The sequence below is a fragment of the Oncorhynchus nerka genome, linkage group LG11 (assembly GCF_034236695.1).
Source record: "Oncorhynchus nerka isolate Pitt River linkage group LG11, Oner_Uvic_2.0, whole genome shotgun sequence".
NCBI classification, from domain to species: Eukaryota; Metazoa; Chordata; class Actinopteri; order Salmoniformes; family Salmonidae; genus Oncorhynchus; species Oncorhynchus nerka.
Window position 1 is genome coordinate 72,988,497 of NC_088406.1, and position 18,971 is coordinate 73,007,467.

At 45.0% G+C, this 18,971-nt stretch overlaps 1 protein-coding gene across 11 annotated transcripts in view; it reads left to right on the forward strand.

Moving 5' to 3' along the window:
• Positions 1–18,971, forward strand: part of LOC115117107 (type II inositol 3,4-bisphosphate 4-phosphatase-like) — a 547,861-nt gene that overhangs the window by 285,216 nt on the left and 243,674 nt on the right. For 8 of the 11 annotated variants that reach the window (XM_065024930.1, XM_065024928.1, XM_065024919.1 and 5 more), the window contains one exon: positions 14,591–14,709. The exons of 1 other annotated variant lie outside the window; for it this stretch is intronic. In XM_065024930.1, the coding sequence (XP_064881002.1) occupies positions 14,591–14,709 (119 nt within the window). Of the gene's footprint in view, positions 1–14,590; positions 14,710–16,506; positions 16,608–18,012; positions 18,104–18,971 lie in introns of those variants that run through there. 2 more of the 11 variants (XM_065024924.1, XM_065024925.1) reach the window with 2 other exon arrangements.

Sequence of the window (18,971 nt, forward strand, 5' to 3'; positions counted from 1 at the left end):
AAGTAGCATTGTTTAAAGTGGCTAGTGATATATTTTACATCAATTCCCATTATTAAAATGGCTGGAGTTGAGTTAGTGTGTTGGCAGCAGCCACTCAATGTTAGTGGTGGCTGTTTAACAGTCTGATGGCCTTGAGATAGAAGCTGTTTTTCAATCTCTCGGTCCCAGCTTTGATGCACCTGTACTGACCTCGCCTTCTGGACGATAGCGGGGTGAACAGGCAGTGGCTCGGGTGGTTGTTGTCCTTGATGATCTTTATGGCCTTCCTGTGACATCGGGTGGTGTAGGTGTCCTGGAGGGCAGATAGTTTGCCCCCGGTGATGCGTTGTGCAGACCTCACTACCCTCTGGAGAGCCTTACGGTTGTGGGCGGAGCAGTTGCCGTACCAGGCGGTAATACAGCCCGACCGGATGCTCTCGATTGTGCATCTGTAGAAGTTTGTGAGTGCTTTTGGTGACAAGCCAAATTTCTTCAGCCTCCTGAGGTTGAAGAGGCGCTGCTGCGCCTTCTTCACGATGCTGTCTGTGTGGTTGAACCAATTCAATTTGTCTGTAATGTGTACGCCGAGTAACTTAAAACTTACTACCCTCTCCACTACTGTCCCATCGATGTGGATAAGGGGGTGTTCCCTTTGCTGTTTCCTGAAGTCCACAATCATCTCCTTAGTTTTGTTGACGTTGAGTGTGAGGTTATTTTCCTGACACCACACTCCGAGGGCCCTCACCTTCTCCCTGTAGGCCGTCTCGTCGTTGTTGGTAATCAAGCCTACCACTGTTATGTCGTCCGCAAATTTGATGATTGAGTTGGAGGCGTGCGTGGCCACGCAGTCGTGGGTGAACAGGGAGTACAGGAGAGGGCTCAGAACGCACCCTTGTGGGGCCCCAGTGTTGAGGATCAGCGGGGTGGAGATGTTGTTACCTACCCTCACCACCTGGGGGCGGCCCGTCAGGAAGTCCAGTACCCAGTTGCACAGGGCAGGGTCGAGACCCAGGGTCTCGAGCTTGATGACGAGTCGATGAACAGCATTCTCACATAGGTATTCCTCTTGTCCAGATGGGTTAGGGCAGTGTGCAGTGTGGTTGAGATTGCATCGTCTGTGGACCTATTTGGGCGGTAAGCAAATTGGAGTGGGTCTAGGGTGTCAGGTAGGGTGGAGGTGATATGGTCCTTGACTAGTCTCTCGAAGCACTTCATGATGACGGAAGTGAGTGCTACGGGGCGGTAGTCGTTTAGCTCAGTTACCTTAGCTTTCTTGGGAACAGGAACAATAGTGGCCCTCTTGAAGCATGTGGGAACATCAGACTGGGATAAGGATTGATTGAATATGTCCGTAAACACACCGGCCAGCTGGTCTGCACATGCTCTTAGGGCGCGGCTGGGGATGCCGTCTGGGCCTGCAGCCTTGCGAGGGTTAACACGTTTAAATGTTTTACTCACCTCGGCTGCAGTGAAGGAGAGTCCACATGTTTTGGTTGCGGGCCGTGTCAGTGGCACTGTATTGTCCTCAAAGCGGGCAAAAAAGTTATTTAGTCTGCCTGGGAGCAAGACATCCTGGTCCGTGACTGGGCTGGTTTTCTTTTTGTAATCCGTGATTGACTGTAGACCCTGCCACATACCTCTTGTGTCTGAGCCGTTGAATTGCGATTCTACTTTGTCTCTATACTGACGCTTAGCTTGTTTGATTGCCTTGCGGAGGGAATAGCTACACTGTTTGTATTCGGTCATGTTTCCGGTCACCTTGCCCTGATTAAAAGCAGTGGTTCGTGCTTTCAGTTTCACGCGAATGCTGCCATTAATCCATTCTGGTTTGGGAATGTTTTAATCGTTGCTATGGGAATGACATCTTCAACGCACGTTCTAATGAACTCGCTCACCGAATCAGCGTATTCGTCAATATCCCAGTCCACGTGATGGAAGCAGTCTTGATTGGTCGGACCAGCGTTGAACAGACCTCAGCGCGGGAGTTTCTTGTTTTAGCTTCTGTCTGTAGGCAGGGAGCAACAAAATGGAGTTGTGGTCAGCTTTTTAGGTAGCCCTTTTTCATTCCTTCAGTGTGGGTAGTTGACTTCTGTTAGCGGCACTTAGCCCTCGTAAGCTTCACGGTAGTTTATCTTGTTTCTTGTTTTGTTGGCGTCATTCCAGAATAAAAGGAAAATGTAGGTTCACCACACTGCACTTTGGTCCACTTCTTTTGACGGCCGTGACAGAACTACCCACCACCAAAGGACCAAGCAGTGTGGCTAGGAGCGGCCCCCCCAAAACATTTTTTTGGAGGGGGCACACGGGACGGTTGGCGGTGCCGAGGTGTGAACCAGAGACAACCTGGGAGGAGGTAGAGAGGTGGTCGGTCGACCCAGGGAGAGTGCCAGAAGCCTCCAGTGATGGAAGAAGCCTCCAGTGATGATCCATTGCAAGAAGCCTCCAGTGATGATCCATGGCATGAAGCCTCCAGTGATGATCCATGGCATGAAGCCTCCAGTGATGATCCATGGCAAGAAGCCTCCAGTGTTGATCCATGGCACGAAGCCTCCAGTGATGATGCATGGCAAGAAGCCTCCAGTGATGATCCATGGCACGAAGCCACCAGTGATGATCCATTGCAAGAAGCCTCCAGTGATGATCCATGGCACGAAGCCACCAGTGATGATCCATTGCAAGAAGCCTCCATTGATGATCCATGGCACGAAGCCTCCAGCGAGGAGTCATGGCACGAAGCCTCCAACGACAGCCTCCAGTCCAGAGCCTCCAGCGACGGCCTCCAGTCCGGAGCCTCCAGCGACGGTCTCCAGTCTGGGGCTCGCAGAGAGGGTCCCCAGTTCGGGGTCAGCAGAGAGGGTCCCCACAGCAGAGGCGCTACCAAAGTGGGGTGAGCCAGAGGTGGAGCGGGGTCTACGTCCCGCACCAGAGCCGCCACCGCGGATAGATGCCCACCCAGACCCTCCTCTATAGGTTCAGGTTTGTGGCCGGAGTCCGCACCTTTTGTCTCTATTTTGGTTTGGTCAGGGTGTGATTTGGGTGGGCATTCTATGTTCTATTTTCTATGTTTTGGTATTTCTTTGTTTTGGCCGGGTATGGTTCTCAATCAGTGACAGCTGTCTATCGTTGTCTCTGATTGGGAATCATACTTAGCTAGCCCTTTTTCCCATCTTTTAGTGTGGGTAGTTAACTTTGTTTGTGGCACCAAAGCCCTGTAAGCTTCACGGTTGTTAATTTTGTTTCTTGTTTTGTTGGCGTCATTCCGAAATAAAGAGGAAAATCGACGCTCACCACACTGCACTTTGGTCCACTTCTTTTTACGGCCGTGACATTTTCAAAGCAACGACCAAGGCGGGAGGATATCCTTTCAATATCCAACCACAGATATTAACAAAAAGGCTACTAAGTAATCTGTTTGTTATCTTAGCACAATTAAATAAGAACTCTGCATACTTTGAATGCAAAAGGGAAGAGTCTTGAGAGATTTACAATAACCTAATATTTAACCTCATAACGATCTTTGTACAAATATAGCTGCTACTCGGGAGCGAGGTCACCAAGGGGAGAATTTAGAATGCTAAAAAGTAGTCCCTCTCAGTTACCCAAAACGCTTCAGCACACCTCGGATTCATCAGCTGCAGAACCATTAGCATTATTTCCACTTGTTGCCTAGTAACTGTGGAGGAATGATTCGGTGTCAAACGGTGTGCCCGGCTATGCACTCCAAACTAATCACGCATTAGGCTTTTTATTCATTCATTCGACCACACATTCAGCTTGAAGTGATGCATGTATATCAACCTCATACCTACAGCAGGTCTGAACAGTACTGTCAACACATTGAGGTGGACTGAGTTCACATTATGTATTACCGTTATAATTGTTTGTCACTATTCCATGGACTTTGTTTGACCTAAACACTACAGGCATTGTGGAACTAAGACCTACATAGACATTCATAGTATGAATCTGCATACGGACACCATGGCCTTTAGTTGTACTGTAGCCTGATTGGTTGTAGTCACCGTGCCTAATCTCCCTGTGGACTTTGTTTGACCGCCACAGTGGCTAGTCTCTCAGGCAGTCATGGTGTGTGGAAGGACAATTTTCTCTTTAGAGGTCTAAACAGTGGGATGATTCTGCATAAAACACCCTCCTGGTCAGTGTCTGATTGGTTGAAGCCAGTAGCCTCCGAACATTAGAATTCCCAATGGCCCTGTGCCACAACAGGAAGTCTCTCTCTCAGTGGCCTCCAGGGGGAAGTCTCCGTGGAGAGGGGCTGGCGCTGCGTCAGGATGCCCAACTTGGCAGCTCCTCCTCTGGGTACCGTGTTCTGGGGTTTAGGCAGGGTCCACGGGCAGTCCACCCAGCTGAGATGAGAGGAGATGTGGGGTAGAGGAGGAGAGGAAGGGAGGGGTTGAAGGGGGGTTTCAAAACCTTCCCAACACACTCTGTCAACTACCAATTAAAGCTTGATTAATCGGCTTCCCTCATTAGCTGTCGCTCGGCACACAAATTAGGTGCGGCTGTCGTTTGATAAGGCCAACGTCGGAAAACAATGTTTCAAACGCCAGTGTCGTGTCCTTCATTTCTCATTCAGGTAACCTGTGTGTTACCTCTGAGCGATACACAGAGGGGAAATAACCACTTCACACACACACACAGAGGGGGCATTTCAAAACCCCTTACTGTACTTTTTAAGTTTTTCTTTTTAACTTTGCAAATAGTTTTTGTCAATGTGGATCAAGCTTTACCCTGATCACTAGTATTGACGATCATGGCCATGTTATAATGAGTGTAAGCGAGGGGCAGGAGGACATTTTAACTACAGTACAGTAGATCTCTTCATCTACTTCTGTCTAGTAATGTTCTAGACAGAAACACACTTCTAACAATTGGAAATTTTGGAAATGACCCCGGCTAGATCTTAGAAAACGGCTTCCTATTCCCTACATAGTGCTCTACTTTGTTTGCTATATAGGGAATAGGGTGCCATTTTAGATGTACCCTGGATGTTGGAACAACGGATGCACTCATTCAACGTTTCAAAAGAGTGGAGCCCCATAGTATATTTGGATACAATTGGCGCAGGATGCAGTTGCTCCAGCCAAATGCTACGCCAAGCCACCGGACGTTCATTTATTCTCCGCAATAAGTCTGGATCGGAGTACCTCCACGACGATTTCTAGAACGTAAACACATTCTAACCGTTTTGACTGGTCCAGAAACTGATGGGTTGGGCCAGAGCCAGAACACATGTGGGCTTTGATACTTTGATTGGTTAGAGATGATCCAATCACTGAAGACTTTGTTTTCTACAACACCCCACATTTTGACATCCCCACAAATGACTTCAATGATGGCAGTCTCAGACTGAAGTATGTGGCGAACATAGAGCCGTTTGGGTCACCAGGCAACCGGTGTATAACTCCCTGTACTGTAGCTCCTTGAACAAAGGCCCAATCATCATTTCAACTCAGCATGGATACAGGATAAAGGAAGGGAAGTGGCCAATTTGTTTCCCAGAAAAAGACCCACCAATTTGAAGGCAAACCATCTTCAGCATGGATGCAAACAGTCAACATCTGTTTCTGTATGTCAATCTGACATGGTACAAACACACTTCAAAGATTTACTGGAGCCTTTTCTTCTGTTAAGACACTCAATCAGCATCGATTTAAATAAGTCCAAAGCCAGGTAAGAGATGTGTGCCACTTTATTTATCATTATTATTGATCAGGGGTCTCTAACCTTTTCTAGCATGAGAGCTACTTTAAAAAAATGAAACATGTTGCGAGCTACTCATTTTTTTTCTAGCTTTCAGATAAGCACATTCTTCTCTTCCCGGGTCCTTAGTGTACAAGATAAAGTAGTTTTCTGTCAATATATCTAGTAAAATAATGGTTCATTAACAACTCTAAGGGGGGCCATATAAAACATGTGATTATTTTCCAAATTATGTCTAATATTTTCTCAAATGATGTTTTCTCAGTTTTATTTGGGGGGGGGTAACTCTTGAAATTACAATTGTTCATAGATAAACAACGAAATTGGATGTTATGAATCCATGTCAATTGCTAAATATCAGCAGAAGACAAAACAAATGTGGGTTTGGAATAAAGCTAATAAATAGATTTTTGAGTGTAATTCCCCTTTAATTGCACATCTGTCCTTTTAATTAAGCATCTGTCCCTTTAATTGCACAGGAACGTGTTGATCGAGCTTAATGTGCTAGTCTAGCGATGGTTCTGTACTGCTGCTGTTCATTTCATGGCAAAGTTTCCAAATAATAAATAATAGATACAAATGATATACTCACTCATGGTATACTTTTGCCAGGTAAGCCGCCTTTGCCGTTAACATTTAATGGATAAGGGTTTTGGGGAAATTATTTCTGTCAACTCACAAGATGGTTATCACATCAAGTGGAGTAATAGACAAACGCGCGCGCCACAGACAGACCGGGGCAATATTGCTGGAAATGAATTGGCAGATGTTGTGTTAGGTTTGTTTTTTTTAAGCCAATTGTGGCTAACCATGGGTGGAATAATGTCAAAACTGCGTTGATTAGTTAGTAGCTGGGAGCTTGCGGTGTCGCATACTTGTGAGATTTGTTTATGACCGTTTGCAATGGAACACGTGAAAAATTGCGTATACTTTCGGGAATTGTTTCCCGAGCTACTCATAGGTGGGCTGTGAGCTACTAGCTAGCGGTCAACCTGTTGGAGACCCCTGGTATAGATTATCATTCGCTAGTCTGCTCCTCACTTTATGGTGTGTGTTCTTTATTTGGTATTTTGACTTCACATAATCAACATCTGTCCATTAATTCGACATCTTTCACTAGTCTAACATCATATGTCATTTTCTCTGTTTAATTGACATGTCAGATGTATAGACTCTCCACAACATGAATTGCCATTCTAGTAATATAACAGGCATTATATTTTCCACAGACCTGATGGTGAACACTGAACAGGTGTGAAAATGGCGGCGGCAGATGCAAATAATGCTGTCAAATTAATTGAAGCGCTGATATAATTATCGTGATTAATAATCCTCATCTGGAGAGTGGTGTATTTGTCTCCCATAGCAACCCCCACTGTCTCCCTTTCTCTCTCCATTTGCCCTTCTAATAGAATTTAGATTCCCTGTAAGGTCACAGGGGAGATGGCACTGTATTTAAACAAAGTCCCTGTGAATTTGTCGTAAAGTGTCAATGTATACACATTTTTCCTCTTGCCCTTTCTTTCTTTCCCTCTCTTTTCTGTTTCTTTGTTTCTTTCTCATATCCCTGTTTCAGTATCCATTTTTCTCTTTCTCTCTCTCTCATCCCCAGCCCTCTCTCTTTCTCTCCATATCTCCCTCTTTCTCTCTCCATCTCTCTCTCAATCTCTCTCCCTTTTCATCTTTCTTTCTTTCCATCTCTCCCTCTCCCTCTCTCCCTCTCTATCTCAAATGTTACTGACCTCATGAAGTCAGCAGTTGAATTTAATGGCTGTGGCTTTGGTCCTATCACTCTGTGAAGCGATGCGGATAGAGATGTCCACTGTCACATGTCAATCCTCAGTAGAGTGTGATATTAGGTGAGATCCCAGGACCTGTCAGAGATCCTCTGAGCCTTTGAACTGGAGAGGATCAAACACTGTTGAGCAACTCCCCAGTTCTATACCACACTTCAAATCAAACTGTATTAGTCACAATGCAATAGGTGTAGACCTTACAGTGAAATGCTTTACTTACGAGCCCCAATTCAACAATGCAGTTAAAAAAAAATACAGATAAGAATTAAAAGTAACAAGTAATTAAAGAGCAGCAGTAAAATAACAATAGCGAGACTGTATACAGGGGGGTACCGGTACAGAGTCAATGTGCAGGGGCACCAGTTAGTTGAGGTAATATGTACATGTAGGTAGAGTTATTAATGTGACTATGCATAGATGATAACAACAGAGAGTAGCAGCGGTGTAAAAGAGGGGGGATGCAAATAGTCAGGGTAGCCATTTGATTAGGTGTTTAGGAGTCTTATGGCTTGGGGGTAGAAGCTGTTTAGAAGCCACTTGGACCTAGACTTGGTGCTCCGGTACCGCTTGCCGTGCAGTAGCAGAGAGAACAGTCTATGACTAGGGTGGCTGGAGTCTTTGACAATTGGATGTGTTGCTATGATTGTGGGAGAGATGGAGAAAGAGCGAGACATGAAGCAAAAGAAAAAGAGAGAGAGAGAAATGATGAAATGTAGGGTAAAGCTGAGGTACAGAGGGAGCGGATCTTCTATGGTCCCTGGGAAAATAGAAGTGTGTGTGTGTGAGTGAGAGTTTCTGTGCGCATGTCTGTTCTTCTGCCTCCTCCGTTCTAACGCTGCTTTCTTCAGCCCGTTAATGGGACTCCAACATATCTAATATTAAGATCTGGGTTGTTGGTGGAAGAACAGAGGAACGTCACGATGTAGAATCCATCCGATGGAATAGCACCAGAGAGATGGCACCGCATCGTAGTTGGCTGTGTTGTTTTGTTCTGCCTGGCGCTGTAGCCTTTCCTCCATGACAACAGGTTAAACATGGTGGAGGCATCTCCCTATAGCTCTGATTTTAGATGGATACACATTCTGGAACAGTAGTTTGCATATTGTGTTCTAGAAACTAACCCTGATGGCAGATGCTTTGTGGCCTCCTGGAGCAACCAAGGGCGAAAGACTAATCTATGATGTTTTTTTTTTTTGTGGGCTGACACACACACGTGTACTGACACACACTTGCTTGCAAGCACACACACACACACACACACACTTCACGCTGTTTCTAGCCCACGGTGATGAAGGAAATGTATTAGCCCAGGGGAATCCAATACTGGAACGTTGACTGTCTGCTCCAGTCTGGTGACAACATTTTACTAAGAGGATGTGTTGTCCCTGTCACTCCATACCATATGTCACACTGTCTGTTACCTCAATGACAGTCACTATGTCACTACGGATCCACAAGGACTGTTAGTCACACGGCCCTGTCTCAAACTGTGGTTCAATCCATCTATTTAACTGACTCCTTTACCTCACGTCTGCCTTCGTAGTGCCCCATGACTGCTGCATTGTTGTGTCTGTCTACGTGCCACTGTCAGTGTTGTAGTAGAGGAGGATACTCATAATGGAATGTAAAAATCAACTGTTATCTGTACACTTGTCTGCCAAAGGTCAAAATCATCATTTAAAATAATAATGCCGTTGACAGTAAATTTGAAAGGTTGTTCATCATTCAAATAATGATCAGACTAAAAGCTAAGTTATTATTTCAGTTTACAACCATACAATTTACTCACCCCAAACCCCAGGGAGTCACAGAAAAACACCATATTTTCAGATAAAAGTCTTGGCTATTTTAGGATGATAAATTAGCGATGATTGTGGCCATTGCATCGGAGCAGAAAGTAATTTGCTTTAATGCTGAAGGACTTTAATCCAGATCGAGCCAGCCAATTAGCCTAACGGGCTGCATTACATCTGGCGTGGTCAGACCTCCTCTAGTATTTTCATGACTCACCCACTCCCTCTCTTTCTTTCCTTCTATCACTTCACTCAATCCTTCTCTCCTTCTATTCCTCTTCCCATTATCTCTCTTTAACTCTCCTTACCTTACCTCTCGCTCTCTCAACCTGTTCTCTCTCGCTCTCTCAACCTGTTCGCTCTTGCTCTCTCCTGTCTGTCTCTATTTTTCTCGCTTTCTCCCTCTTGCTCTCTGTCTCTCGCTCCATTTGGACACCATTTGTGTCAGAGAAGAGGCTCTTTGAGAGTATCATGTTACCGAGAGTGTTGTTAGTAAGTTCCATACAGCAGGCTGCTATTCTGCTATTCCATCCACTTTTGATCTAATAAAAAGCATTCAGGAAATATTTGTGTCCATTTCACTGACTGGGCAAAGAGACACCAACAACCTAAAGAGGAAATGGAATTCAATTATGTGATTTAGGCTTATTTCTGATGTCACATGGTTTGGGGTCATCGATTGAATGATAAATCTTTTTTTTTTCTACCCCTTTTTTCTCCCCAATTTTGTGTTTTCCAATTGGTAGTTACAGTCTTGTCTCAACACTGCAACTACTGAACGGACTCGGGAGAGGTGAAGGCCGAGAGCCGTGCGTCCTCCGAAACACAACCTAGCCAAGCCGCACTGCCTCTTGACACAATGCCCACCAATGTTTTGAGGGAAACACCATACACCTGGCAACCGTGTCAACGTGCACTGCGCACGGCCCGCCACAGGAGTCGCTAGTGCGCGATGGGACAAGTACATCCGTGCCGGCAAAACTCTTCCCTAACCCGGGACGACGCTGGGCCAATTGTGCACCGCCCCATGGGTCTCCCAGTCGCGGCCGGCTGGACTCGAACCCAGCTAGCATTGCGATGACATGAGGTATCAGTCTACTTAGTGTCACCCAGAGAACATTGGCATCAGAGCTCTTATTGTGGGACTTTGAAACAACTGTGAATTGAGCCACATTCGTCAACCTATGTGTATTGAACACTATTCCCAAGGAAAAACAATACTGCATGGATTTTTAGGAGTCTGATCATGCTGAGGAGGACGTTGGGAAAAAATATCTTACCACATTTCATTGATTCCCAATCCTTAGGTAAAGATGTACAGTGGAAAATGAATGTCAATACACACAATAGGCTGACTGGGGAGGTGATTTCACACAGTCACAGTCCTGCGATAAGTGCTACAACACTAATATTTGCGTAATCTCTTCACAGTTGTGTTCTGTGGGTGTCACTGAGTAGACTGATACCATATTTCATTGCTTCACATTGAAACTTTGTTTAATGTTATCTAGTCTAAATATGGTATGATTCCACCAATTGAAACCTTCTGCATCACTTTCAAAGAGGTACTTTTATTTTGAAGGCAAACTGCAAATTCCACTATTGTACCTAATCCTTATTGTGGCTAGTTTCACAACACATAACCTGGTCCAGTCGAGCTTCACTAGACAGATGAAGCTAGCTACTTAACAGGGTTAAGTAGCTGGCTAGTTATTTATTTTTCATGAGCTGATTTCAATAGGCGAACAACAAGTGGCTACCTAGCTAATACTTACTCACAAGGATTCTGAAATCATTGCTAAGAATAATGAAAATGACTGCAGTTTCTACTGGTCATTGTTTCAGGCTGGTTGTATTTGTGCTAGCTAGATACCAAGCTAAAGATAGCTAGCTACCCCAGAAGTTGCGGTCAAACAAATAATGCTTTATTACCAACGCGGTATTGTAAAACACATCGTTCGTGGCCGGTGTTTGCTTGTTTGCAGACTTTTTTGTACAGATTCGACAGTGCTACTGATAGTAGTGGTGTCGCTTGGCTTGCACGTGTAAATTCAGAACATACAACATTCTGTAATAGAACTGTTATTTGACGTGTCAAATTAAAAGCTTATTTAACTTGTCAAATAGTGTTATTTGACGTATCTTTTTTGACACGCAAAGACTCAAACGGCGTTCCATAGTATGTCGTGATGCTAATAGCAGTGAAGCTATTACTGTGTAATTCCTGTAAGGCAACATCTGAAAAATAGCGCACTTGGTAGTGTGTACCAGTGCTCGACTAGTCGCGAAAGCCAACATCCCCCACGACAGAGAACGGTTGATTGTTAAGGGCAATGAATTCCATTATCTTGGCGTTAATGGATTTCGCCTTTGAGTTGTCTCGCTTACTCTTTCAAATGACTGCTCAACTTGTTGACTGCTCGATCCACACAGCAGACATTGTGGGCTATGTTAGGAATGCTGTGTTTTATGTGGCGTCAGTACGTCATGTACCTACGTTATATAGGTATGCACATCAGCTTTGACATCGGTTTTGCACATCGCCGTTAATCTAGACATCGGGCCGATACCGATGTTGTCATTTTTAGCTAATATCGGCCAATACCGATATATCGTGCATCCCTAAATGAGACCCTGTTGATATTTCACTTTGAATTTGACCGTGTGTTAATTAAACGATGTGTTGCACTTCCAACAATGTGAATGCTTCAACCAGAACCGCGCTACATTGCTCTGACATCCCATTTGTTTGCATTTGTAAACAAGTCAAGGTGACTACTCTCACCTTGACAAGTCAATCAGCATTCTAATGCTGTAGGTAGGAAAATGGCTGGTACTGGCTGCAATTTACATAAGGACAACCAAAAAAATGTTTGTGTGAATCGTAAGTGCTTGCATGTATGCATATGTGTGTGTCCGTGCATGTTTCTGCCTGCATTCAACTGTACATCTACTTCTTGCAGTATGGTATAACCCAACTAAGGAAGGGATTCCATTCTACAGAGTGAACCCGTTGTCTTGGTGTGTGTCCCAGTGCATAGCCCCGTGTCTCTCACACTCTCATCCTCCAAAGATCAGAGAATGCTAGATGGACCAGTTCACTGAGACTCCAGTACATCAAGGAAGCAAAGGTCTTTACAGCAAAGCCAGTGTTTTATGCCTTAGCACCATCCATCTTTTAACTCCTGGGCTAACTCTGTAGCTTCCTCTTGACTCTTCTTCAATTCTCCCAATGTTGTAGCCTTTTTATTTTCTATGCCCGTACAGTCGCTTATTCTGTAAAATCGACCCTCCGAGGGGGAATTACACATAAAAAGAACAACCTTCTGTCATATTTTGCTGCTTTTATGGATTTTTGTTCTATTGAGTAATATTACTCGGGGTTACGATTTCACTAAATAATGTGCTATAGTGACAATGCATTTTCAGAGAGGATCAATTCTCGTTTGTCTGCCAGAATGTTACTAGTTGGATAAAGTGCACCATTTGGACATGGTCCAATGTCCTGATTCAGATGTCTCACCCTGTAGTCGTAGAGCACTGTAGTCAGATATTACACCCTGTCTATTGTCCTAGAGCACTGTAGTCAGATATTACACTCTGTCTAGTAGTCCTGGAGCACTGTAGTCAGATATTACACCCTGTCTATTGTCCTAGAGCACTGTAGTCAGATATTACACTCTGTCTAGTAGTCCTAGAGCACTGTAGTCAGATATTACACCCTGTCTAGTAGTCCTAGAGCACTGTAGTCAGATATTACACCCTGTCTAGTAGTCCTAGAGCACTGTAGTCAGATATTACACCCTGTCTAGTAGTCCTAGACCACTGTAGTCAGATATTACACCCTGTCTAGGTAGTCCTAGAGCACTGTAGTCAGATATTACACTCTGTCTAGTTGTCCTAGAGCACTGTAGTCAGATATTACACCCTGTTTAGTAGTTCTAGAGCACTGTAGTCAGATATTACACTCTTGTCTATTGTCCTAGACCACTGTAGTCAGATATTACACTCTGTCTAGTAGTCCTAGAGCACTGTAGTCAGATATTACACCCTGTTTAGTAGTTCTAGAGCACCGTAGTCAGATATTACATCGTGTCTAGTAGTCCTAGAGCACTGTAGTCAGATATTACACTCTGTCTAGTAGTCCTAGAGTACTGTAGTCAGATATTACACCCTATCTAGTAGTCCTAGAGCACTGTAGTCAGATATTACACCCTGTCTAGTAGTCCTAGAGCACTGTAGTCAGATATTACACCCTGTCTAGTAGTCCTAGAGCACTGTAGTCAGATATTACACCCTGTCTAGTAGTCATAGAGCACTGTAGTCAGATATTACACCCTGTCTATTGTCCTAGAGCACTGTAGTCAGATATTACACCCTGTCTATTGTCCTAGAGCACTGTAGTCAGATATTCCAAACTGTCTAGTAGTCCTAGAGCGCTGTAGTCAGATATTCCACCCTGTCTAGTCATCATAGAGCACTGTAGTCAGATATTCCACCCTGTCTAGTAGTCCTAGAGCGCTGTAGTCAGATTTTCCACCCTGTCTAGTAGTCATCGAGCACTGTAGTCAGATTTTCAACCATTCAGTGACAGCATATGGCTCTTTGTGGTTGCTTCAATATCTACATGTATTGTCCAATATCACTTTACAGTAAATACTAGTGACCACAGCCTCATACTGAGCCAGAGAGGGAGTGACCATTCCTGGACAGGAAGTGTTGGTTTCCTATGATGGCCTAGCCTCCCCTCGTCCCAGTCTTCCTGCCAAACAGGAAGCCTGGAGGAACTAGGGACTGACCAGGGGTTTCACTGACAAACATTAAATCCTAATAAAACGGACAGTCCTCAGCACACTCACTCAGCTGAGGGAAGAAGGAAGAGAGAAGACTGACTGGCAGCCATGTTAGTTTGACGACTGGATCTCAGGAGACAAGCTGCTTTCCAGAACTAAGGACATATGACTTCCCATTTCCTATACAGTGAGGATACTTCCCTGAGAAATAGTTGTAAAACATTTTTTTATCCTTCCACCACTCTCACCTCATGCCCCGGGAATGGTGGGGTCGTGGTGATTTCCCTCCTCCTTCCTCTCCTCCCCCTTTCCCTTTTTTCCTTTCTATTCAACCTTGTGTTGTTTGATGTTGGGGTTTTACTCAGGGAATGTACTATACTGACTGTCCTCTCTCTCTCTGCCCTCCCCCTTTCATCAACTCTCTCTCTCTCTGCTCCATCTTTCTCTCTCCTCCCCCTCTCTTTCTCTCTATCTCTGTGTGTGTGTGTGTCCTCCCCTTCTCCAGAGTGCAGGGATCTGATTGGCTCAGGCAGAGACAGGACGCCCAATGCTCTAGTCCAGGTTGCTGTCATCGACCCCCGGGAACAATACCTGGTCTCCCAAGCCTGCACAGAGATAGTAGAGGTAAGGCACATGCATATGCACTGACACATATACACACACACACACACACACGCATATGCACTGACACATATACACACACACACACACGCATATGCACTGACACATATACACACACACACACACACACCCTTTCACAAGCCACTTAATGCAGCTACCTCCCCTCCCTCCTCACTCTCTCTTTCTCTCACACACACTCCTTTGCTATCTCACTCCCTTTCTCTGCCAGTGATTGTTATTTTTACTGTTAAAGGGTCGCTCTGGTTCACTGGGTCTAAGTTGCTATTGCTGTTGTGGTTAACATTGAACCTAAACCGGGTGCGTGCGTGCGCCATCGTGCATAAATGTATTTTGTCCCCCCACACCAAATGTGATCACGACACGGAGGTTAAAATATAAAAACAAACTCTGAACCAATTATATTAATTTGGGGACAGGTCGAAAAGCATTGAACATGTATGGCAATTTAGCTAGCTAGCTTGTTGTTGCTAGCTAATTTGTCCTGGGATATAAACATTGAGTTGTTATTTTACCTGAAATGCACAAGGTCCTCTACTCCACCAATTAATCCACACATAAAACGGTAAACCAAATAGTTTCTAGTCATCTCCAATCCTTCCAGGCTTTTTCTTCTCTTGATTTTATATTGCGATTGGCAACTTTCATAAATGAGGTGCATTACCGCCACTGACCTCGTTCGTCTTCAGTCACCCACGTGGGTATAACCAATGAGGAGATGGGAGAGGCAGGACTTGCAGTGCAATCTCGTTGGCGCGTGCAAGCAATGTGGGTGCAATAATTGAATAATATAGATTTTTTAATTTATTTTGCAACGCACGCACACGCGACACGAGCGGTGTAGTCAGCCTGTTAAGTCTTTCTCTCTCTCATTTGCTTGCCCTCTTTTGTTCCCTCCCTCTCTCTCTCATTCTCTCTATCTCTGTCTCAATTCAAGGGATTTATTGGCATGGGAATAATGTTCTCTCTCTCTCTCTCTCTCTCTCTCTCTCTCTGATTTGTGGTTAGAGCCCTCTTTTTGTCTCAATCTGACTATCAGTCAGTCAACTGCAGTAGCAGACTGTCTGCATGTGCCCTCTGTGTGTGTGTGTGTGTGTGTGTTGAGTCTCTGCGCTCCATACAGTCTCACGGAAGTGTCTGTGCCCTCCGACCTTTGGCATGCCTCTTTTATTGCCCTCAGAGCTGGAGTGTCATTACCATGGCAACAAGAGCACAAGTGTTTTCGGGGCGGCACACACACACACACAGTGGTGTAAAGTACTTAAGTAAAAATAATAAATCATGTAAATGGTGTTGGAGTGTGCCCCTGGCTATTTGTAAATTTAAAAGTCTAATTGTGCTGTCTGGTTTGCTTAATATAAGGAATTTGAGATTTAAAATGAATACTTGAGTATATTTTAGCAATTACACTTACTTTTGATACTTAAGTATATTTAAAACCAAATACTTTTAAAACAATTTTAATGGACTTTCACTTTTACTTTAGTCATTTTCCACCATTACACACACACACACACACCTCAACAAATCAGTCACTCGTCTTTCCCTTTCTTCCCCCCTCCTCTCCGTCACAGACTGAGGGCTCATGTGAGAGAACACAAAGACTGGGTTTAATCTCTCTCTTATCTAGCTGATTAAGCAACAGGAAGATTGACTGTTTTCAAGACAGTCCCTTCGTCTCTTACTGTAGAAACTCCATAGAAAATAAAAGGAGTCCTCGTCCTCCACTCACTCTGGAAAACACAGGATGTGGTACAGCAGTTAGCAGTACAGTACGGCTCAGCTGCAGGACTAGTGTGATTCCATAGCTGTAATGTGACTCTTGCTTTGGAGAGGGATCTGAGAACAACATGGACTGTTGCTTTCGGCTTCTCAAAAGGAGGGTACGTATGGATACTGTATGTGTGTAGCCGTGGAGATCGCTTCTGATCACACTGTAGACGTGTCTCTGGATTTATAGTCGCATGGTATTGTACATATTGAACCAGACGCAGTGTAACTTCTGTATCTGACTGGTCGATGTATTGGAATGACTAGTCTCTCTAATTCATTACGTATCACTGAACACTGATAGGGATTTTTTTTGGGGGGGTCAACTTGTATTTATTTTCAAAGGATAACAGACAAGAACAGGAATGGTTTTACAGTAAGAGACTGAACAATAACACTAAACTGGCAGTACACCATACAGAGTTTGTGTGTGTGGCCAGCCATAGGGAGTCCCTATACTACATTGTTTAATTGAGCTCTGTCTGTTTGTCTGTCCATCATTCCTCAGTGCTGCAGCTGTTCCTTCATTGACCTCTCCGGTTAAAAGGGGAAAGGCCCTGTGTGTGCGTGTGTGTGTGTGCGTGCTCACACTCATGTCTGTGTATGAAGTGTGAATATGTCGGAGACAGGCCGGCTGCCGTGTGTTGTTCCCAGAGGCGCTGGTGTCCAGCAGCTGGGTCTTACCAGACTGGCAGCTCCCGCTATGCCTGGAGACAGACTGCGCCCCCCCCATATGTGATCAGGGTGTTATTGAACCCTTACAGAGCAGGTGTTTCCTTATCCTAAACAGTCCATCTTGGGGCAGTGTGAAGCCTATAGGACAGAGACCCTTTTTTAATTTGAATTATTTTTGTTTGAAACGTTGGGCATAAAGTTAAATATATAAATATAAGCAGTTGATATCAACAGACTTCAAAGCAATCTGTCCTATCAATCAGTTCTATCAGACATGTTGGGCTCAAGTGTAAACACTATTGGAGATCCCCTCTCACCATCTATAAGCACCCAGAGTGATGTGGGTTATATGCTGTATCTCTGAGAGAGGAGACCGACAGGACGGAGAGGGTGACATTTAGGCCCCACTGTAATCTGTTTCTCTATGGGAAAATCTTACTCTGAAAGCCATTACCGCCAAGGGCCCAGGAGTGGCCTTCTCAAAAAAGGGATTTGACGGCATGCTGTGGGGCCAAGTGCCCAGTAGGATGAAACAAGCCTTTCATGTCATGCTAGTGAAGCGAGGTTTGTTTGTTTGTGTGTGTGTGTGAATATGATGAGTGTCAAGGAAATGGGTGAGAGCCAACTGTCTTCGAGAGCCTCCTGCCATGGGAAGATACTCCCCCTCCACACACACACACCCTCCACACACACACTCTAATAGTGTAATGCCTCGCCCATTCCTTGGAGGTCTGTAACCCAAAGGCACCGAGAGGGGCGTCGCTGTCTATATAGGCAGCTGTCTCCCCTACTGCCGTAGACATACTGCCTGACTGGCTGGCACATTGACTGACTGTCTAGCTACTTCTCTCTGAAGTACTACTGCTGCTCCTCCACTCTACCTGTTTGTACCGCTGTGTGAATTTGGCTGTAGATGGAGTTGCCAAACATGCTGGTAAGTATGAAAGAAGGCTATTCAGTTCAGAATGTCTTGTCGAGGGAATTTGAGGTGTGTGTGTGTGTGTGTGTGTGTGTGTATGCATGTGAGCACTCAGCAAGTCTTTGATTTCCCCGTGTTTTGCCGGCTGTACCGGATTGTGTGTGAATGTGCTGCTACAGAATGCCCATATGCCCCTCAAAGCATGGTAGCATAGTAGCATGGTATCTGGGTGGCAGTACTGAGCAACACTGTATACTGAGAGCATAGTAGCATGGTATCTGGGTGGCAGTACTGAGCAACACTGTATACTGAGAGCATGGTATCTGGGTGGCAGTACTGAGCAACACTGTATACTGAGAGCATGGTAGCATGGTATCTGGGTGGCAGTACTGAGCAACACTGTATACTGAGAGCATGGTAGCATGGTATCTGGGTGGCAGTACTGAGCAACACTGTATACTGAGAGCATGGTATCTGGGTGGCAGTACTGAGCAACACTATACTGAGAGCATGGTAGCATGGTATCTGGGTGGCAGTACTGAGCAACACTGTATACTGAGAGCATGGTATCTGGGTGGCAGTACTGAGCAACACTGTATACTGAGAGCATGGTATCTGGGTGGCAGTACTGAGCCACACTGTATACTGAGAGCATGGTAGCATGGTATCTGGGTGGCAACACTGTACTGAGAGCAACATGGTACTGGGTGGCATACTGAGCAACATGGTAGCATGGTATCTGGGTGGCAGTACTGAGCAACACTGTATACTGAGAGCATGGTATGGTATCTGGGTGGCAGTACTGAGCAACACTGTATACTGAGAACATGGTATCTGGGTGGCATGGCAACACTGTAGAGAGCATGGTAGCATGGTATCTGGG